The sequence below is a fragment of the Zingiber officinale genome, chromosome 1A (genome assembly GCF_018446385.1).
Source record: "Zingiber officinale cultivar Zhangliang chromosome 1A, Zo_v1.1, whole genome shotgun sequence".
Classification (NCBI taxonomy): Eukaryota; Viridiplantae; Streptophyta; class Magnoliopsida; order Zingiberales; family Zingiberaceae; genus Zingiber; species Zingiber officinale.
Window position 1 is genome coordinate 179,064,413 of NC_055987.1, and position 23,621 is coordinate 179,088,033.

General features: G+C 39.1%; 1 protein-coding gene, 1 long non-coding RNA gene and 1 pseudogene across 2 annotated transcripts; 2 read left to right on the plus strand and 1 right to left on the minus strand.

Annotated features, from left to right (window-relative positions):
- The first annotated feature begins 688 nt into the window (after positions 1-688).
- On the plus strand, positions 689-1,242 carry LOC122007350 (flavanone 3-dioxygenase 2-like). Its single transcript, XM_042563212.1, has 2 exons — positions 689-923; positions 991-1,242. The coding sequence occupies exons 1-2, from the start codon at positions 729-731 to the stop codon at positions 1,240-1,242; spliced, it is 447 nt and encodes a 148-aa protein (XP_042419146.1). The 5' UTR covers positions 689-728.
- A 980-nt stretch (positions 1,243-2,222) lies between these two features.
- Positions 2,223-2,756, minus strand: LOC122007364 (annotated as a pseudogene).
- A 17,300-nt stretch (positions 2,757-20,056) lies between these two features.
- Positions 20,057-22,472, plus strand: LOC122038527. The gene is made up of 2 exons (XR_006127883.1): positions 20,057-20,425; positions 22,263-22,472. It is a non-coding gene; the product is annotated as an uncharacterized LOC122038527 (long non-coding RNA).
- The last annotated feature ends 1,149 nt before the right edge of the window (positions 22,473-23,621 follow it).

Below are 23,621 nucleotides of genomic sequence, written 5' to 3' on the forward strand. Positions count from 1 at the left end.
GTCCTAGGGAAAAAAGCATTATATTTAATATGTTGCATCTAATTTCAATGCGGAGACTGTGACACGTGTTCTACAGTGGAGCAAGCTCACAGTCGTAGATACTTTTTAAAACAACATTCATACTATGTAAAAAAAAAAAAAATTTATATATCTCTTTATTATATTATAATAAAAAAATCTCTAAATAACTTTTTTTTTACAGCATCCATTCTTATTGTTTTCATAAATATTAAAAAATAAAAATTATTTTAATAATTAAAAAAAATAAAGAAACAGTTCGAACATCGCTCCCACCCTTTTAACAATAGAGATCCTCTAATCGATAAATTATCAATCACATATGATTCATTATATAAGAGTCTTGATTTAAATAGATTTTATTTTTAAATAAATAAAATTCATCTAAATTAAAGAACTAAAATAATGGATCATTAGAATATCCGTAATTTACGGATAACGGATCCGTCCTCCCCTTTCAGAGCATCCGCGTCACATGGAGCTTGGATACGCTCATATCCACGCATATCGACGTAGCCGGCACGTGACTGGGCCCCATCGATGACGTCGTTTATATGCTGTCTATATGATGACGTGAGTCACGTGATAACTTCTTGCGTCAACGGACTCAGCGACATCGCAAATTATACATAAATCCTCCTAATTCATCTTCATTTCACTCGTCTCCTCGCCTCTTCTCGTTCACTTCTCTGTTCCCTTCGCTGCCAGCCATGGCGGATATGCTTCTCTCGATCGGGGTCCACGACACCATGCCCAGCAACTACGTGAGTCCGGAGAACGAACGACCCCACCTCGACCACGTCATCGCCGACGCGAACATCCCCGTCGTCGATTTCGGCGTCTCCGACAAGTCCCAAATCATCTCCCAAATTGAGAAGGCTTGTCGACTATACGGCTTCTTTCAGGTACTCGATCGTTACTTGCCGTCTCCTCTGCTTAAGCGGCTGTTCCTTGACAGCCCTCCCGCTGCAGGTCGTCAATCATGGAATCGCCGCCGAATTGGTCAAGAAGGTGCTGGCCATCACCCTGGAGTTCTTTTGCCTCCCGCCGGAGGAGAAAGCGAAGCTCTACTCCGATTATCCCGCCAAGAAAATTCGCCTGTCCACGAGCTTTAATGTGAGGAAAGAGAAGGTCCACAACTGGAGAGGCTACCCCCGCCTTCATTGCTACCCGCTCGAGGAATTCGTCCCTGACTGGCCTTCCAATCCTTCCTCTTTTAAGTAAGTCTTCTTCCTCCTTCCCTTTCTTTCCTTTCTCATCTGTTAAAACTAAGGGTGCAAATGAGTCGAATCACAGTCAAGATTAACTGCCAAGTTTTTAAATTTATTTGTTTATTTATCAAGTTCGTTCAAATTTGTTTATTAAAAATTTTCTGAACTTCGAATTGAACTTGAGTTTTTTTAAATTTTTAATCCAGCTCAATTATTAATATTAATATAATATTATTACTTTATAAAATTTATTTTATTTTTTATTTTTAACTAGATTCAAAAAGAATATAAAATTTGATAAAAATATTTATGAATATTTTCATATATATTAGAGAATTAAATTGTATATAAATTAATAAATAAATTTATTCATGAATATGATCACAAATCATTCACTAATATTATTTATACATAATAATAAATTGAATTCATTAGTATTTAAATTTATTCGAATCTAACATCAAATATATTCATCGATGTTAAAACATGCGCGCCGAATCTGATCAAAACGTATCAGTCGTCTGTCCTGTTACATCAATTCATTGCTACGGCTTCTAACCGCGTGACCACGTCCCATGGCAGGCCGTAGCAATGAATTGATGTAACATGGCAGACGACTGATACGTTTTGACCAGATTCGGCACGCATGTTTTAACATCGACGAATATATTTGATGTTAGATTCGAATAAATTTAAATACTAATGAATTTAATTTATTAATATTTATAAATAATATTAGTGAATAATTTGTGGTCCTATTCATGAATAATTTATTTATTAATTTATATAAAATTTAATTCTCTAATATATATGAAAATATTCATGAATATTTTTATCAATTTTTTATTTTTTTTGAATTTAGTTAATAATAATAATAATAATAATTTTATAAATAAAAAATATTAATATTAATAATTGAACTCGATTAAAAACTGAAAGAAACTCAAAGTTCATTTCGAATTCTATAAAAATGAGAAAGGAAAGAAAGAGGACTCACTTAAAAGAGGATGTATAGGAAGGCCAGTCGGGGACGAATTCCTCGAGCGGGTAGCAATGAAGGCGGAGATAGTCTCTCCAGTTGTGGACCGTCTCTTTCCTCACATTAAAGCTCGTGGACAGGCGAATTTTCTTGGCGGGATCGTCGGAGTAGAGCTTCGCTTTCTCCTCCGGCGGGAGGCGAAAGAACTCCAGGTGATGGCCAGCACCTTCTTGACCACTTCGGCGTCGATTCCATGATTGACGACCTGCAGCGGGAGGGCAGTCAAGGAATAGCCAGCCGCTTAAGCAGAAGAGATGGCAAGTAACGATCGAGTACCTGAAAGAAGCCGTATAGTCGACAAGCCTTCTCGATTTGGGAGATGATTTGGGACTTGTCGGAGGCACCGAAATCGACGACGGGGATGTTTGCGTCGGCGATGACGTGGTCGAGGTGGGGTCGTTCGTTCTCCGGCCTCACGTAGTTGCTGGAGATGGTGTCGTGGACCCCGGTCGAAAGAAGCATATCCGCCATGGCAGGCAGCGAAGGGAACGGAGAAGTGAACGAGAAGAGGCGAGGAGTGAAATTGGAGATGAATCAGGACTCAGGGGGCATTTATGTATTTACATTCATATCCCATCCAAAACAGATTAAACTGACGTTCAACATATGATTGGTCTGATCTATAAAATTTTTTTATTAGAACATATCAAATTTTAATTCAAAATTAATAACACTCAATATTTTAGCCGTATAAATTTTTTTTCAGAAACATATATCGGTTGAAAATTAATACTATCCATTATAAAAAATTTAGGACAATACTAAATGGTTATGCCAACTAGAATGGACTCTTTTCTAATTTGTAAAATTATTATTAAAAATATATAAATAATATCATATTTTATAATTTAATTATATTTTTCTCCATCTATTTTTATATTTAATTTTTAAAAATTATCTCTTCCTATATTAATGATTAATTATATTTTAAAAATAATATATATTAATTAAACACCTTATATTCATTTACTAGCAGGCAACCATTAAGATTTATCAAAAATTAATTCAGATTTTCATTTAGGTACCCATGGTTTGAACCCTAGCTATGATAATTTATAGGAATTTTCTCTTCAAATAGGACATGCAATTAAAGGATGCTGGGCTTCTGGGTTGCCCGCTGTGACCGTTTCTCGATTTACCCTGATGGCCGGTAGGAAACTTCCGTGGAGTCGGGCCGGACCGATCACCCAGGCTCGGCGTTACCCAGCCTGGTTAATAAAAAAAAAAAAATTGGACATCTCATAAGACGAGTATGTATTTATCATAGTCGACTGATTGGTTGACGTAAGCTGTTAGCAATTGATTATGTCGGTATATAAGGGGCATATTCAATCAAGAGTTTTAATTATTTTCATTGATTTTTTTTAGTGATAAAATTTTTATGAAGTTGATAGATTTTTATTAATTTTTATAGAATTGTACAAAGTTATGAATAGAATTTCATAGAATTTTATAAACTGTTTTCAAAGATTTTTACATATATTTATAAATTTTTTTATAAAAACTTATGAATTTCATAATGTAATAATATCTTATAAGTCATTACGCAATACTCCCTCAAATATGGTTACCAAGAAGAAAAAAATTATTTTTATATATTTTTTAATTTTAAAATTATAAAAAAATATTTTTAAAAAATAAAAGTAGAAATTTTCCATGATCATTTTTGTTCTTTTCTTGTTGATTTCACACATTTTAATATTCTTTTGGCAACATCAAGAGATACAAATGATATTCAATTTATGGAAATCAAATTTTTAATTAAACATAAATAATTAATTAATCAATACAATATTAATATCAAATGTCCAGATAATAAAAAAATATTAAGCATTTGTGATATATTTTCTATAGTCTTTTACAGAAAAAAAAAAAAATCTAAGATTCATTATTACCAATATGATAGACATCGCTCCACATTCGATTCACTATTATAGCAATGAGTTAAAACACATGTCGTCAACTTTAACAACATAAACAACCACATTACCAATAATAAAGTGCAACGAATTATAGGAAGGCGATAAACTACTTTTACAAGACTTTTGCGTCAAGCAAATAACGACTTGTGGTTGTATCTATTATAATAGTCGAACAGATAGTCATTACAAATAAAAATAGGACGTGGAAAAGGAGAAAGATGTAGCTTGAGGCTCTCTCGATTCAAATATGGAAGACTAAGGTGGCGGCTTTCACTCGTTGATACTTGTATGTAAAGCTCGATAGAAGCTCAAAAGAGGCGGAGAACAGATGAGGGAACAATATAATTTAGATTTCTATATATTCTCTACACCCCAAAACTTCTTTTCTAGCTCAGATTTCGATATATTCTCTACAACCCAAAACTTCAGCAGAAAAGGCAAAGGAATCAAAAGAAAGTAGGAAACAAGACGGACTAATTGCACAAAAACGAAGCACGATTGGACTTTTCCTAAATATACTTTCTGTTTCTCCTTTTCACTCTCCACGCTTGTAACTTGAAAGTAAGAAAATATCGCCAAGATAACACTACATGACACGAAGAAAAACTGGGTATCCTATACCACACATCAAAAATTCATCCAATTGACGAAAAAGGAAAATATGAGAAAAGATTAATTTTTACCATCACACATACAAACAAAATACGCACAAACAAATCATCGATCACACAATAATCAAGGTAGTTGATGCTCAAATGAGAGTGGATGCTATTTGTGTAGGGAGCACCAGATGATCAAACTTAAGTTTTGATTATGGCAAAGGGCTCAAAGTTAAGGTTTCTTATTGTCTAACAAGTTGAAATGAGTGTACAAGAAAGTTCTAAGTGATCTTAGGCAAGGGAAAGTCCAAGTTGAGGCTAGGCAGGTGGAAAGTTCTATTTGCGGTTAGGCGACGATGAACCCTTGGTCTGGGGGACTGGGCAAAGCCTTGGCAGGTTGAGGTTGTTGGGTGAAATCCTAGTGTGGAGGACACTAGGTGAAAATCCTAGGGGTCATCGACACCCGGTGAAAGACTGAACGGGTCAGAGATCGGACGCTCTGCATAAAGTCCTAACATCTTAGACGTTGAGCAAAAGTCTAATCGGTCTGGAGGACTGGTCTGACAAAAGATAATTTCTCCTGAGAGACGTTGATGAGGACGCATTCCTCGTTAAGGGAACAGTATGCGTCGGTTTGACCTAGGGTTTCTGGAAAATCTGAAAGTTAGAACCAGATAGTCCAGAGACTCAAATAATTATTATTCATATTTTATTGTGCTAACTTTGTCTTACAGAGTATACTTTGTAATTGAATTAATATGTCTTGCAAAAAGTAAGATGCACAAAGAAAAGCTCGAATGAACAGTGTTCGAGGTGCCTCCAAGGCTATTGGAGGCGTCTCAATTGCTTTGGCCGAAGCTTCGTGCAGAGAGGAGCCAAGCGCCTTCTAGGCACCTGAAGGCGCCTTGGAGCAGGGATGGAAGACGCCTTTCTTGCGCTTGAAGGCGCCTTTAAAGGGATAACTTTCGCAGATTACGGAAGTTATCATCTCCGACGCTGCGGGGATAAGCTGCATCGCTGGAGGCACCTTCAAGGGGTTGAAGGCACCTTCAAGGGGTTGAAGGCGCCTTCAACAACCCATAGAAGGCTGGTTTGAGCAGAGGGATGAATACAACTTCTCGCAATCCTTCACTTGTGTACTGCTTCAAGGACGATCCTATGACTCTGCGACGCGACTCTGACGACTGAAAGCACGACTTTCCGGATCCATAATTGTCGGTATATTTTACTTAATGCAAAGCTGTAATTCAATATACTTGTAATAATTGAAATGATAGTGGATTGCCCAACGAAAGCAATCGACGATCGTGAGCCTTGGAGTAGGAATCGTCAAAGGCTCCAAACCAAGTAAACTAAAAGTGTCAACATTTGTTTGCTTTTTCTTTTCTTCCATTTCTGCTGCATTATTCTCTGTTTTCTGAAAAGTGTGAAAAAGTCACGAGCGCTATTCACCTCCTCTAGCACATCTCGATCCTATAATTGGTATCAGAGCGGGGCCGCTGTGAATCGGTACAACTATTGTTCAAGCATTTTTCATCGCTTTTTTTCCCAATTTTTATAAAAATAAATTCTTATGCCTTTTTTCTATTTTAAAGTCAGGATTGGTGAAATAATCTCTCCTAACAAATTTGTCAATTCGTCGAATTTTTTCTTGAAATTGGTGCAATACCATTTGAACCGATTTATTACCTTATTTTTCTACCACACTACTAATCTAAGACTAAGTCTTGAAATAAGTTTCATCATTTTTGTCAGAGTCTTTTTCTAAATGGTCCACCAAGAAGGTTACAGCACTACACAGCCACCACTATTCTCCGATGAGGATTTTGGCTACGGGAAGAATTGAATGGAGTATCACCTCAAAACATAAGTCAAAATGTGGATCATCATCCAAACAAACTTCGCGCTTCCACTCAATGGCAATGGAAAACCAGCATCGTACAAAAATTGGGACTTAAGTCTAATGAAGAAGATTGAGGCTGACGCCAAAGCAACCAGACCCTCCAATGTGGATTGACCAAAGAAGAGTTGAACCTGTTGGACCCCATGGGTATTTTGATATGCATCAACCCAAGTTCAAGTTAGGGTTAAATAGGCAAGTAGTAGTTTTGAAGAAATTACTAAACTAACTTTTTTAAGCATAAATTTGCAATTAAAATAAATTGCAACATAAGATTTAGCTCAGATCTAATGCCAATTTTTGAACAGAATATCATTTTACAAAAATTCAAAACAGAATTTTAAAATATTTCTAACTCCCCCTTAACTTGTGCCTATCTCTCCCCCTTTGATCACAACAAAAAACGGGGTCTAAAACATGTTCAAAACTCTAAGTCTTTTGAAATAGTTTCTAAGTCTTTTGAAAACATATTCTAAAAGATTTCTTTAAAAAGAAATTCTAACTTAGGCACTTTAAAAAGAGTTAAAAGAGTTTTCGAAGTAAAAAAAAAATTAAAACAAAATTTTAACTTAGACCTATCTCTCCCCCTTTGAAACAAGATTTTGACATATTCTAAAAGACTTTTTAAGTAATTTCCAAAATGTTTTTAAAAGAAATTTTCTAAAGCATTATTTAATCTTAATTTTAATGCTTTATCAGAAAGTTAATTAAACATTTTTATTCCAATATTTTGACTTTCAGGTCGTGGTGAGGCACTAGGCCTTCTTGGTTATTGGAGCAACAATCACTTCCTTAGACAAAGCCTCATAAAGAAATTTTAATGTTTAATTTTCTCGCTGAAAGCTTTTAAAAAAAAATTTATTTGAAAAAATTTAGTCTAGAAAAGATTTTGGAACCCAGTAAAGGTTCCTTCCTACTGGATTAATTAAGAACTTAGGGGGTGCATAGTTTCTAGGAACTTTTCTAAGTTGTCCCTGATGCTTTCTAATATACCAATTTAATTTTCCATAAACTCTAAGTTTTGATTTTAGAAATTTAATAAAGCATGCATGATTATTTTTAAATTTTTCAATTTCAATTTTCAGTTTCTTATTTTCTAATTTTAAAATATCATACATTTCTAGTGGACATGCTTTTGCTAATTGTAATTTTAATTCAACATTTTATTTTTCTAATTTCGCTAGATCTTTTGTAAGCACTTTGATAAATTCAAAAGACTAGGTAGGGGTGAGATCACGTACCTTACTTACCTCACTTGGTGATACTCCCCCTTCGTCGCAGCTTTCTTCTTCTTCTGATGATCCTCCCCCTTCATCTATGCTCATCCCTGAGATGGTTTCTTCGAAAAGATGGTTGGCCATCAGTACTACTCCCGAGCAGGCTTCGACTTCATATTCGGAGGATGAAGAATCATCCCAAGTATCCTTCAGACTCTTGCGTTTAGTGGACGTTGGTCTCTGAGACTTGTCATTTTTCTTTAATTTGGGGCAGTCATCCTTGATGTGCCCTTCCTCGTTGTAGTTGTAGCATCGGATCGTCCTTTTGTTGCGTTGATTCTTCCTTGACTGCAATCGAAATTTATTAGTTTTAAGAAATTTATTGAAATGTCTTACCAGTAGCGCCGCTTCGATTTCGTTGATCGACACTTCAGAATCAGAATCATCCTTTTTGGCTTGTAGGGCAATGTTGAGGTTCGACTTCTCTCCTTGTTTAGGCTCTGTGATTCGAGACTCGTGAAGTTCAAATGTAGAGAATAAATTTTCTAAACTACTTATCTCAAGGTCCTTAGAGATTTAGTAAGCATCTACTAAGGACGCCCACTCTGGAGTTCTTAGGAAGACGTTGAGTGCATACCGGATGAAATCTTGATTTGTTACCGATTCACCGAGATTTGTCAGTTGTGTTATCAGCTCCTTGATTCTCGCTTGGAGTTGCGCTACCTTCTCGCCGGTGTTTATCCGGAGATTCGTCAATTGAGTCCGGAGGCTGTCACGCCTCACTAGCTTCGCTTCTGTGGTGCCTTCGTGGAGCTATAGGAATTTATCCCAGAGGTCTTTGGCGGAGTCGTAGCTTTCGATCCAACTTACCTCCTGGGGTGGCAGAACACTGAGCAGGTGAAATTTCGTCTTTCCGTTAGCCACAAAATCGGCCTGCTCCTTCTTCGACCAGTTTGTATTCTTCTTTGTCTTTTGGCGCTGTATATCCATATTTCATTATTAAAAGGATATCAAATTCGGTCATGAAAAATACCTCCATTTTTTGCTTCCATGTAGCGAAGTCTTCGTCGTTGTTGATACAGCGGGGTCGGCAAGAGGGGGGTGAATTGTCTGAAAAATAAATTATACCCTCCTCAAGACTTTCAACTCAAAAATGCAACATTAATAAAATAAAAAGCAAAAATAAAAGAGGAGACAGAATTTTGACTTGGTTACAACCAAGACGGTCGTTAATCCAAGGCGGTCGAACAACTCTACTAGAATATCTCCTTTACTGAAGGCGGAGAGGCCTTCTTTACACACTTAGAATGCTCAGAGGTTGCTAGGAACTTAATACAGAGTTCAATTATTATTTCGTAGCTCCAGGGGCCTTTATATAGCTCCTGGAAAGTCTATCTCGAGTGTTGAAGGCACCTCCAAAAGGGTTCAAGGCGCCTCCAATGGTTTGACCAGATAAAACTCTATTCGATAGCAAACGACCACTTTGGCTGGGTCCGAGGCGCCTCAAACACTCTTGGAGGTGCCTCAGACTGTCGGAGGTGCCTTCAAGGTGATGGAGGTGCCTCAGACTGGGCAGGCAACACAGGTGCCTTCAGCACTTCGTTGAAGGTGCCTTCAGCTAGCTTTCTAGCTCCTTTTGACTTCATTTTGGCTTCCGATGCTTCGATAGCTTGGGTGATTGCGGCCAGTCGGAATAGGGCTCACCCGAACCCAATTCTTGGCCTTTTACTCGAGCAGGCTTCTGTCCCGACTTCTCGTCCCTTGAACGCCGCACACGTTCTTCTCGTCCACCGGAGTACTCTTCCGTAGCTCTCTCGTCCTTCGGACGCACCGAGCCCGTCGACTCCCTTCCCATGTCATCCTTCTCGCTAGCTGCATCTTCCGCTCGACTTCCTGTGCTCCTAAGTTCCTGCACACTTAGACATATGGATCAAATAACAAAGCAGGACCTAACTAACTTGGTTGATCACATCAAAATACCCATAGGGTCCAACAATCTCCCCCTTTTTGATATGCATCAACCCGAGTTTTGTTGGACCCCGTGGGTATTTTGATATGATCAACCAAGTTAGTCAGGTCATGCTTTGTTATTTGATCCATGTGTCTAAGTGTGCAGGAACTTAGGAGCGCAGGAAGTCAAGCGGAAGACGCAGCTAGCGAGAAGGACGTCACTGGAAGGGAGCCAACGGGCTCGGTGCGTCCTAAGGACAAGAGAGCTGCGGAAGAATACTCTGGTGGATGAGAAGAACGTGCGTGGCGTTCGAGGGACGAGAAGTCAGGACGGAAGCCTGCTCGAGTAAAAGGCCTGGAATTGGGTTCGGATGAGCCATATTCCTATTGGTCGCAATCACCCAAGTTATCGGAGCATCGGAAGCCAAAATGAAGTCAAAAGAAGCTGGAAAGCTAGCTGGAGGTGCCTTCAACGAAGTGCTGAAGGCGCCTGTGTTGCCTGCCCAGTTTGAGGCACCTCCATCACCATGAAGGTGCCTCCGACAGTCCGAGGCGCCTCCAAGGCTGTTTGAGGCGCCTCAGACCCAGCTAAAGTGGTCGTTTGCTATAAGATAGAGTTTTATCCGGTCAAACTATTGGAGGCACCTTGAACTCTTTTGGAGGCACCTTCAACACTCGAGATAGACATTTCAAGAGCTATATAAAGGCCCTTGGAGCTAAGAAATAATAATTGAACTCTGTATTAAGTTTCTAGCAACCTCTGAGCATTCTAAGTATGTAAATAAGGCCTCTCCGCCTACAGTAAAAGAGATATTCTAGTAGAGCTATTTGACCGCCTTGGATTAACAATCGTCTTGGTTGTAACCAAGTCAAAATTCTGTCTCCTCTTTTATTTCTGCTTTTTATTTTATTAGTGTTGTATTTTTGAGTTGAAAGTCTTGAGGAGCGTATACTTTATTTTTTAGACAATTCACCCCCTCTTGCCGGGCCCACTGTACCAACAAGTGGTATCAGAGCCCGACCGCCTCAGAAGGACTAACCGCCAACTGAAGCACAAAGATCAAGACGATGGCCGGAGTGAACATTCATCCCCCGAAGTTCGATGGAGACTTTGCTACATGGAAGCGAAAAATGGAGATATTTTTCAAGACTGAATTCGATATGCTTTTAATAATAAAATATGGATATACAGCGCCAAAAGACAAAGAAGAATACAACTGGACGAAGAAGGAGCAGGCCGATTTCGTGGCCAACGGAAAGGCAGAATTTCACCTGCTCAGTATGTTGGTTGCTACTCGGAATGTCGTACTGGTTCCCCTGTATAAAAAATTTGTACAAGTCCTGAACCTATCCTAACAACCTATTGTGTTCTTTAGAAATTAAATATGTAATCGCAAACAGAACTTAACATTATTGATTCAAAATTTAACTTATCTGTTCTTAGAAGTTTAGATTTGGATCGTAAATGATACTTAACAATATTGATCCAATCCCACCCATGTTACAAATTCGATTAACTATCTATTTTAGAGATCGGCTCCCAGGTCAAACATGGCGAGGCACTTGGCCTTCTTGGGTATAGGAACATCCACCACTGCCTCGACAAAGCCTTTGAAAGAAATTCAATATTTAATCTCCTTATAGTAACCCTAGGTTTAACCAAAAAGAACAATCGAATCACAAGATCGAAAAACAAAGAAACACAACTTTGAATCATAAATCCGAAAATCTAGAATCGCTAGCCTCTTGTGTTTGGTATTTTAAGATCTAAATAAAAGGATGAACTAGTTATGATGCGGAAACTAATAACTAGTTATACCTTTTATAGCATATAGACCTCACGATCTTCTGCCGTATTCCTCTTCTTATCTCAGACGTCATGTGGGCGATGATCTACTGAGACGAGAATCTACCAAAGCTTCCTTCTTCTCCAAGCAAGTTTCGGCCACCACAAAATCTCCCAGAAAAGATGAGGTTTGGCCACCACCACCAAGCTCCAAGGGATGCTAGAAACAAAGCCTCCTTTCTCTACTTCTTCTCCAAGCAAAATCCGACCACCAACAAGCTCCTTGAGAGTTGATGCCGCCGGCCACCAATGAAGAAGAAAAGGAGGAGAGGAAGAAGATGAGGGTCGACCACCACAATGAATAGAAGAGAGGAATACTAGATTGTGTGCTATGAGGTGAGGCACCTCTACCCTCTCTTTTATATTCCTTGGTCTTGGCAAATAAGGAAAGTTTTAATAAAAACTTCTTTATTTTCTTTGCCATAGAAAGAAAAATTTAATTGATTAAAATAATTTCCTTTCCTCTATCAATGTGGTCGGACATATCTAATCCTCCAAGGAAGGAAAGTTTTAAACACAAAATTAAAACTTCCTAATTTGTTTCCGAAAATTTTTAAATAAAAATTTCTCTTTCAAAAATTCCCTTCATGGTTGGTCATAAAAGGAAACTTTTATAAATTAAAATCTCTCTATTAAAACATGTGGATGATTTACAAAAAGGAAAGCTTTATCTAAAATTAAAATCTTTCTTTCAATCTACAAATAAGGAAAGATATCAATTTTTTTTTTAATCTTTTGTAGAAACTATAAAAGGAAAGATTTAATTTTAAAACTCTCTTTTAAAATCATGAGGATGGTTTCATAAAAGGAAAGTTTTATCGAAAATTAAAATCTTCCTTTTAACTACAAATAAGGAAAGATATCAAACCTTTTTCTTAATCTTTTGTAAAAAGCTATAAAAGGAAAGATATAAATTTTAAACTATCTTTTAAAACCATGGCTTCCATATAAGAAAGATTTAAAAAATCCTTTTAATTTATTATGGCCGGCCACACCAAGCTTGGGTTCAAGCTAGGGTTGGCCACCTCTCACCTTGGTTTGGCCGGCCCTAGCTTGGGCTCCAAGCTAGGCTTAGCCGACCACTTTAAGGTGGGTAAGAAGGTAGGTATGGGTGGGTATAACACTTTATAATAAGAGGGTACGACATGGACCGAGAGGAGGAATTAATTTTGATCTCCCGATGAACTTGAGCTTCCCATGTTCACCCCGAACACACAACTCGAGTTCATCAATAATAACTCATACCACTAAAGAGTTATTATTGAACTACCACACCAATTCCATGTTACTATATGGACTCCTTCTTATCATGAGTGTATTAATCTCCTTGTGTTTAAGATATTGAATGTCCACTAAATAAATGAGTTACTGACAACTCTCTTTAATTAATATCTTAGTCAAAGAGTAGTACCACTCAACCTTATTGTCATGTCGGACTAAGTCCACCTGCAGGGTTTAACATGAAAATCCTTATGAGCTCCCCTTGGGGACATTATCAACCTAGATTACTAGGACACAGTTTCCTTCTATAATCAACAACACATATTATAAATAATATCATTTCTCAACTTATCGGGTCTCTTGATTTATCGAGCTAAATCTCACCTTTTGATAAGTCAAAGAAATAAATACTAAGTACACGTGCTTGTTATTATATCGGGATTAAGAACACACACTTCCATAATAACAAAGGTCTTGTTCTTTTATTAAGTCAGTATAAAAAGAACTTACCTTAAATGGTCCTGCTCAATACACTCAGAGTGCACTAGTGTAATTTTATAGTTAAGATAAACTAATACCAAATTACACTACGACTATTGCAATGGTTTATTCCTATCCATCTTAGTCGTGAGCAACTGTTTATAATTTATAAAGAACTGAATACATGATCTTCTATGTGTGATACCACACACCATGTTTTCTACAATATAAATTAATTGAACAATTACACTTAGCATATAAATGTAGACATTTGACCAATGAGATTCTTTATTTCTAAATAAATATTTTATACAAAAAGCTAGACTTTTAGTATACACTCTAACACAGTGTTCTGCCACCCCAGGAGGTAAGTCGATCGGAAGCTACGACTCCGCCAAAGACCTCTGGGATAAATTCCTGGAGCTCCACGAATGCACCTCAGAAGCGAAGCTAGCGAGACGTGACATCCTCCGGACTCAACTGATGAATCTTCGGATGAACACCGGCGAGAAGGTAGCACAACTCCAAGCGAGAATCAAGGAGCTGATAACGCAACTGACAAATCTCGGTGAATCGGTAACAAATCGAGATTCCATCCGGTATGCGCTCAACGCCTTCCCAAGAACTCCAGAGTGGGTGTCCTTAGTAGATGCTTACTACATCTCTAAGGACCTTGAGGTAAGTATTTTAGAAAATTTATTCTCTACATTTGAACTTCACGAGTCTCGAATCACAGAGCCTAAAAAAGTAGAGAAGTTGAACCTTAACATTGCCCTACAAGAAGAAAAGGACGATCCCGAGTCCGAAGAGTCGATCGACGAAACCGAAGCGGCGCTACTGGTAAGACGTTTCAATAAATTTCTTAAAACTAATAAATTTTGATCGCAGTCAAGGAAGAATCAACGCAACAAAAGGATGGTTCGATGCTAAAACTATAATGAGGAAGGGCACATCAAGGATGACTGCCCTAAATTAAAGAAAAAGGACAAGTCTCAGAGACCAACATCCACTAAATGCAAGAGTTTGAAGGCCACTTGGGATGATTCTTCATCTTTCGAAACAGAAGTCGAAGCCTTTTCGAGAGTAGCACTAATGGTCAACCATCTTTTCGAAGAAACCAGCTCGGAGATGAGCGTAGATGAAGAGGGACGATCATCAGAAGAAGAAGAAAGCTGCGACGAAGAGGGAGCATCACCAAGTGAGGAAAGTAAGGTACGTGATCTCACCCCTACTCAGTTTTTTAAATTTATCAAAGTGCTTAGAAAAGATCTAGCGAAATTAGAAAAAGAAAATGTTGAATTGAAATTACAATTAGTAAAAGCATGCCCACTAGAAATGTATGATATTTTAAAATTAGAAAATGAGAAACTGAAAATTGAAATTGAAAAATTAAAAAATAATCATGCATGCTTAATTAAATTTCCAAAATCAAAACTTAGAGTTTATGGAAAATTAAATTGGTATATTAAAAAGCATCAGGGATAACTTAAAAAAGTTCCTAGAAACTATGTACCCCCTAAGTTCATAATTAATCCAGTAGGAAGGAACCGTTACTGGGTTCCAAAATTTTTTCTAGACTAAATTTTTTCAAATAAAATTTTTTAAAAGCTTTCAGCGAGAAAATTAAATATTAAAATTTCTTTATGAGGCTTTGTCTAAGGAAGTGGTTATTGCTCCAATAACCAAGAAGGCCTAGTGTCTCGCCACGATCTGGAAGCCAAAATATTGGAATAAAAATGTTTAATTAACTTTCTGATAAAGCATTAAAATTAAGATTAAATAATGCTTTAGAAAGTTTCTTTTAAAAATATTTTGGAAATTCCTTAAAAAATCTTTTAGAATATGTCAAAATCTTGTTTCAAAGAGGGAGAGATAGGCCTAAGTTAAAATTTTGTTTTAAAATTTTTTTTACTTCGGAAACTTTTTTAACTCTTTTTAAAGGTGCCTAAGTTAGAATTTCTTTTTAAAGAAATCTTTTAAAATATGTTTTCAAAAGACTTAGAGTTTTGAACATGTTTTAGACCCCATTTTTGCTGTGATCAAAGGGGAGAGATAGACACAAGTTAAGGGGGAGTTAGAAATATTTTAAAATTCTGTTTTGAATTTTTGTAAAATGATATTCTGTTCAAAAATTGGTATTAGATCTGAGCTAAATCTTATGTTGCAATTTATTTTAATTGCAAATTTATGCTTAAAAAAGTTTGTTTAGTAATTTCTTCAAAATTACTACTTGCCTATTTACCCTAACTTGAATTTGGGTTGATGCACATCAAAAAAGGGGAGATTGTTGGACCCCGTAGGTATTTTGATGTGATCAACCAAGTTAGTTAGGTCCTGCTTTGTTATTTGATCCCTGTGTCTAAGTGTACAGGAACTTAGGAGCGCAGGAAGTTGAGCATAAGACACAGCTAGCGAGAAGGACAGCATGGGAAGGGAGCCGACGAGCTCGGTGCATCCGAAGAACAAGAGAGCTATGGAAGAGTACTCCGGTGGACGAGAAGAACGTGCACGGTGTTTGAGGGACGAGAAGCCGGGACGGAAGCCTGCTCAAGGAAAAGATTGGGAATTGGGTTCGAGTGAGCCCTATTCCGGTTGGCCGCAATCACCCAAGCTATCGGAGCATCGGAAGCCAAAATGAAGTCAAAAGGAGCTGGAAAGCTAGCTGGAGGCGCCTTCAACGAAGTGCTGAAGGTGCCTATGCTGCCTGCCCAGTCTAAGGCACCTCCATCACCTTGAAGGCACCTCTGACAGTCCGAGGCACCTCCAAGGCTGTTTGAGGTGCCTCAGATCCAGCCAAAGTGGTCGTTTGCTATCGGATAGAGTTTTATCCGGTCAAACCATTGGAGGCGCCTTGAACCCTTTTGGAGGCATCTTCAACACTTAAGATAGACTTTCCAGGAGCTATATAAAGGCCTCTAGAGCTAGGAAATAATAATTGAACTCTGTATTAAGTTTCTAGCAACCTCTGAGCATTCTGAGTGTGTAAAGAAGGCTTCTCCGCCTACAGTAAAAGAGATATTCTAGTAGAGCTGTTCGACCTCCTTGGATTAACAACTGTCTTGGTTGTAACCAAGTCAAAATTCGGTCTCCTCTTTTATTTTTGCTTTTTATTGTATTAGTGTTGCATTTTTGAGTTGAAAGTCTTGAGGAGGGTATGTTAGGACCTTCGGATAGCGGCTAGAGAGGGGGGGGGTGTGAATAGTCGACCTCAAATTATCGTTTCTTCCTACAATTTAGGTTAGCGCAGCGGAAATACAATGTAGAAACGAAAGTGGAGAAGATCAAACCTCAAACACGATGATGTAACGAGGTTCGGAGATGATACTCCTACTCCTCGGCGTGTCCGTAAGGTGGACGAAGCCTATCAATCCGTCGGTGGATGAGACTCCGGAAAACCGGCTAACAACAACTCCTTCTGGGTGGAGAAACCTCGCCACAAACTCTTTTGCAACAGCAATAAAGGAGTACAAGATAGAGCAAGAAAACAAGAAGAATATAAATGTAACAACACTTTGCTTGCCTTCTTGTCGACTGGAGTTCGATGAAGCAACAACTTCACGATGCCAGCAGCAACTGATCAGCAAACCAGCCAAGGGAAGCTCACACGAAACTTCAGAAACACAGAGCTCAGCAAAGCTCAGATCGCAAGAGTGAGGAACAAGAAGAAGAAGAGTTACTGTAGAGGCCCTCGACCTCGATATATATCCTGCACCTGCTGCACCTGTGAAGAAGACAAAGAGCAACATAGAAATCTAGCCGTTGTGTCGCAACGGCTAGGCCTGGACCGATCAGGCTCCAACCTGATCGGTCTGTGGACCGATCAGGCCCTAGGCTGATCGGTCCCCAGACCGATCAACCAACTCTCTGTGAGAGTTGGCTTCGAAGCCTGATCGGTCTGTGGACCGATCAGGCTATAGGTGGATCGGTCCACAGACCGATCCCCCTACCTTTTTCTGCCTCCTGATCGTTTCCTGATCGGTCTGGTGACCGATCAGATACCTTACAGTGAGCCACTGTTTGGTTACTGATCGGTCACCAGACCGATCAGATAACCCATAGTATCACTGGATCGGTCTGCAGACCGATCCAATTTCCCAGCCTTAAACCTAAAGCCTTCCCGGTCTAGAGAACGAGCTACCGAGCCCTCTCCGACTTCCTCATCCGGTCCAGAGAACGAGCTACCGAGCCCTCTCTGACCTAGTCCGGAGAACGAGCTTCCGAGCTCTCTCCGACTTCCACATCCGGTCCAGAGAACGAGCTCCCGAGCCCTCTCTGACCTAGTCCGGAGAATGAGCTACCGAGCCCTCTCCGACTTCGTCCGGTCCAGAGAACGAGCTCCTGAGCCGGAGAACGAGCTACCGAGCCCTCTCCGACTTCGTCCAGTTCAGAGAACGAGCTACCGAGCCCTCTCTGACTTCCCATGCTAAGCTTCCATACTTGGACTTTTCCCCGTGCCAAGCTCCCTGCTTGGTCTTTTCTCGTGCCAAGCTCCCTGCTTGGACTTTTCCGTGCCAAGTCTCCATACTTGGACTTTTACGTGCCAAGTCTCCATACTTGGGCTTTTCCGTGCCAAGTCTCCATACTTGGGCTTTTCCCGTGCCAAGCTCCCTGCTTGGACTTTTCCGTGCCAAGTCTCCATACTTGGACTTTTCCGTGCCAAGTCTCCATACTTGGACTTTTCCCGTGCCAAGTTTCCATACTTGGACTTTTCCCGAATCAGGTCAACTCAAGTCGGGTCAACCAGGTCAACCTTGACCAAAGGTTGCACCCACACTCCCAAGTTCCTATTCTTGTCAAACATCAAAATACAACTTCTCTATTCTTGTCAAACATCAAAATATACCTCGAGTCAGGTCAACTCGAGTCCGGTCAACCAGGTCAACCTTGACCTAAGGTTGCACCAACAGGGTATACTTTATTTTTTAGACAATTCACTCCCTCTTGCCGGTCCCGCTATACCAACCTTGAACTCTTTTGGAGACGCCTTCAACACTCGAGATAGACTTTCCAAGAGCTACATAAAGGCCCCTGGAGCTAGGAAATAATAATTCAACTCTGTATTAAGTTTTTAGCAACCTCTGAGCATTCTAAGTGTATAAAGAAGGCTTCTCCGCCTACAGTAAAGGAGATATTCTAGTAGAGTTGTTCGACCGCCTTGGATTAACAACCGTCTTGGTTGTAACGAAGTCAAAATTCTGTCTCCTCTTTTATTTCTGCTTTTTATTTTATTAGTGTTGCATTTTTGAGTTGAAAGTCTTTGGGAGGGTATACTTTATTTTTCAGATAATTCACCCTCTTCTTGCCGGCCCCGCTATACCAACAGAACCGAGTGGGCTCCTTTAGCAGCTCTAAGGAGTTATAGCAAAAGATAATTGAGTTGCATGAGAGCACCTCCGACACTAAGGAAAGTAAGAGAGATTTAATTCTTAATAAATTGTATAACATTAAAAATGGAGGATGGTGAATCGGCAAGTCAACTACATACCTGAATCCAAGATCTACTCAACGACCTCCACGCGATCGGATAGAAAATAGAAAATCGAGACATTATCAAGTACGCACTTAATGCCTTTCCAAGGAATACTTTGTGGGGATTCATGGTAGATTCTTACAAAGTATCTAAGGATCTTTCATTAATTAAATTAGACAAGATATTTTCAAAATTTAAACTTCATGATCAGACTAATGCACTGCTGGTAGAGAAAGATATTACTTTGGTTGCAGGTACAAGAAAAATACGGGAACAAAAAATTAAGCGCCGAACCGAACTTGAGCTCGAAGACGAATCAGACTCAGAAGACGATGACGAGATTACCACCGAGCTCGTTAACCTTGTATGAAAATTGTACAAGAAAAAGAAGGGCTTCACAAAACGTGAGATAAAAAAGGTGATCCAGTCAAAGATGACACAACCAAGCCCAAACTCGAAAACAAAGTTTAAAGTCACCTGTTATAGCTGCAATAAGAAGGGACACATCAAGGCGAATTATCCAAACTAGAAGGAAGCGAAGAAGCAACGAAAAAAGAAGGCACTACAAGAAACATGGGATGATTCATCATTGGAAGACTTCGATGAAGATCTTGAACAGACAAGCTTCCTCACACTTCCGGCCCGAGAGCAAGTTGTCGAATTTAGTCCGAGATAGAATCGAAAGCTGAGTCCGAGCGAAGCCACAAATCCATATCCAATTCAGAAGGTTCCCAAACCAATGTAAGTATATCTTTAATTAGATCATATAACTTATTTTCCTACTTGTCGAGTAAGTTAGCTAAGTCTAACCTCCGGTCAAGTCATTCCAAGAGGAGGTCAAAGCCCTCATGGAAGTAACTAACCCAAGCTCCTTGACTGAATCAGTTCAAGATGGAACTTCAACTCAAGTCCAACAACTTGAGGAAGAAAATTCTAACTTGAAAAGACAAGTCAAGTGTAAAATACTGCAACCAAATAATAATTAAATAATAAGATTTAATGGACGAAAAATCTTAATGGAATTTTTAAAATTTTTTAGAAATTTTCTGGGATTTAATCGGAGCTCGTGTGACGTATTTAGAGGGGATATACTTATGGGTGAGAAAAACTCTCTTTGGAATACCTGGAAGTGGGAATTGATTGAGAGACTTATCTAGGGTTAAATTTTTAAAAGCCTAAGTTATAAAAGATGGATTTTCCCTTGAGCCCTCGGCGCCAAACCCTTGCCTCGCCGTCGCCCTTCCCTCTCCCTCGCCCGAGCACCTCACAGCCGCCAGCCTCCTCTCTTCTCGAGCTCTCACTTAGCGTCGCCGATCTTCTCCTCCTCGTGCCTCTTGCGACGCCGCCGGCTCTCCTCATGCGAGCACCAAGACACTGCCGCCTCTCCTCCTCACGCCAGCACTCGAGACGTCACACCACCGCCGGTCACGACGAGCCCCAGCCGCCGATCTTTCCTCCTCACGCGAGCAGCACAGCGGCGATTCCTCTCCCTCGCACGAGCACTATGGACCACAGCCGTTGATCCTCTTCTCTTCGTGTCGTGCCCTGACTGGTGAGCAAGTACTTTCCGATTATGTGGGTATGAGATTCATAAGGTAAGGATGAGGTGCTAGGAAGATTTGCTAGGGTTTCTTATGATGTTTGTCCACCTTGATGAGCTGTGTTTCAAGGATTACGATGATGTCCCTGGGTGACCTTGCGTGTTCTTGACTCATCGCTTGTTTTTCTCTCGGATTTCCTCAATGGATTTGGGTTTTTTGCAAGATGGTTTAGCTCTGTCGGGTTCTTCTTGCTGATTTGAGTAGAGTTCATGTTTTGAAAGCCTCGATTTGTTGTGTTGGTGTGGACTTCCTCCATGTACAGCCGAAGGATGTAGGATAGGATGATAGTACTTTTCTTTTGGAGTTATAATTTGTTTGCTTCTTTTCGTGGGCTCTATAGGGTTGGACAGGTTCAGTTGCTGATATTACTAATCAGATTTAGAGTTGTTGATTCAAGTTTCTCCTTGAAGTCGTGATGGTGTTGTTGGATTGAACTCTGTTGAGATTTTATTTTCTTTGATCGATTTCTTCGTGACAATTTGAGTTTAGGTATCCAGTCTTTGGTAGCCTTGCCTAGCCGCGATGGTGTTAAGCTTGTTCTTGTGCATCTGAAAGTTTTGGGAAATATTTTTCGGATTTCATTGTTAATGATGTGAGTTTGATCAAGTATTAGATTTGCTATGGAAGAAATTAGGATCAATTGAGGTAGATTATTAATTAAGGTTAATTAATAATCGTTTCGATTAGGGTATTTACTAATTAGTTGGGATGTGGTTTAGCTAGTTGTGACATATGTAATTAGCTAAATACAATTTGTGATGCAGGAATTGCTTAGCTCGATTTACGTATAAAGGCGGGTACTTCTTGCTTTGTTTTCTTTTAGTACTTTGATCTTAGTGTATGAATTATTTTGGATAAGGACTGTTTACCTTGACTCCACTCTTACTTTCATGCGCTTGATACTTCCACGCAATCTTTGAGAAATTCGTTTCCATATCTATACAGTCTCTTTTGTTGTCCATGATCAGTAGCAGATACTAGATACCATGTTTGTATGCTTTGACTGTTGCTTATGTATATACGATATTGAGCATGTTGGCTTCATATAGCATATCCGTTTCTGCTTATATATATATGATGACTGTTGCATTGTTCGCATCATGTCATTGCATGCATGCCGCATCCTCAGCCACTCGAGAGAGTGGTAGCTGGAGTTGATGCCGCTTGTCCTGTCGTGCCACACTCGGCCACTCGTGTGAGTGGTAGCTGGAGTACGAGCAGCAGGGACTCCCTTCGCTGTGTAGCTAGTTAGCTACTATACAGTTGTCATTGATCCGGCCTTTCGACCATACAGGGGTCATGGTGCAGAGAGGTGGGCGGGGTGACCATCTGTGTATACGCTGTTATTATACCTGCTTTGGTTGTTGCTGTTTACTTATGTTGTTATTGCTTACTTATGCTGTTGTGGTATAATTATGTTGTCGTTGCTTCTTGCTGTTGTTCACTTATGCTGATATGTTGTCTTAAGTTGAGATATGCTCACGTTGTAGGTGGTTAAACCTTGGTTTATTAATTGGAAATGTTTATATACCTTACACGTTACCTCTGTAGTTATGAGCAGTACTGTAATTAACAGATTAGTACCATTTCTGACTTTCTATATCTAGCCTAGGATATGGTTCCAGGTATGAACCTTTATCATGGTTTTATTTTTGTATCTGCTATTCTCTTATGAGACTGTATTCCTTTTGGGTATTCTCTATTGATTGATTATGTTCATGCACTATCTTTTCTATACCCGCTAAGTTCCAATACTCACCACCCCACAAAATGGTTTTTTTTCGCCAGGTAGTAGGTAGATGAGTCATGGATGCTTGGAGAGATGCCGGCTGCCAGTCCTGGGTCCTACGTCACACTCGAGGATAGTTTTCGTTTTGGTTTTGTTATCGTTTGGGGTGGTATAATGATTTTGTGTATTCTATTTTTCAACAAGTCGATGTGAATTTTGGGTCAAGTTTGTGATGACAGATATTTTTGTTAGTGTCGTTGTTGGTTTTATGTTCGTATCGTTTTATGTCTTCCGCTGTTGTGTGTTTATGTTCAGCCGTGTAGGCTTATTAATAATTAGGTGGTTGTATTTATTTTTGTCCAGCCGGGTAGGCTGAGTATATTAAACTGTGTGTTCTGTTGTTTTTATTTTGTATATATATATTCCAGCCGAGTGTGGCTGAGGTATATTTTGTATGTAGTAATGCTTCAGATTGTCACCCGTACAGGGGAGATGTTGTCGAAATTTCTTCAGACAGGGACTCCTCTGGGGCGTGACATCAAGAAACTTATGGACTCGTTGGAATGATTCACTTTAGGTTCCAAGAACCTTGACCTAATTCTTGGAAAACAAAGGGTCGTATACAACCGATCCAGACTTAGGTATAAAGCCAAACAAAAATTTAATCCTACTTGTCTCTTGTTAATCGAACAAATAGATGGGTCCACAAGTCTAACCTGATTAATCAAGTTGGACTTGATCAGTATTGGATCCCTAAGGATCAAATTTATTACCTTGATAGATCTTATCGAAACTATGATCCAGGGGGAGCCAATAGAAAGATCATATTTATTAAATAAATTTGTTTAATTTTTGATTTATTTCTTTCCTTATACTTGACTAGATTAGGGTATAAGGACTCAAGATTGATCGACACTTGTTTAGTTAGACAAAGGATTCTCAAAAAGAAAATTAAATGTAACACCCCACCCTCCGCTCTCTACTAGTTTGTGAGGGTGGGACATTACTGTACTATTAACTTTTTTTAACTAGTGTTGCTCACATGTTGATAGTTATACTTATAACTCTTTAAAACTCAAAACATGTAATAAGTAACAGCAAGAAACATAAATAACTCATCTAATATATTCTACTCAATTATTTGTTCTCAACTAAAACTAGATATATTAATCTGAACATGCTAAAACTATATATTAATCTGAACATGCATGCAACAATAATACAACTCAGATAGCGGAACTAATATGCATAGCAAATAAAAGGAAGAATTCTAAAACTTAAAATATTCAATGAACAAATCCAGCAACATGAAAGAATAATCCCAACAGTCTGAATACAAAATCTTAATGAATTCTTAAGCAAAATCCCAAGGCTTCCATAGTCCAGACATTACACATCCATCCACACCTCCTTGTCGC

Bases quoted from the DNA above. Each gene is read 5' to 3' on its own strand.
- LOC122007350 (XM_042563212.1), top strand. From the start codon at position 729: ATGGCGGATATGCTTCTCTCGATCGGGGTCCACGACACCATGCCCAGC. The intron at 924-990 runs GTACTCGATCGT...CTCCCGCTGCAG, and splicing joins GACTATACGGCTTCTTTCAG to GTCGTCAATCATGGAATCGC.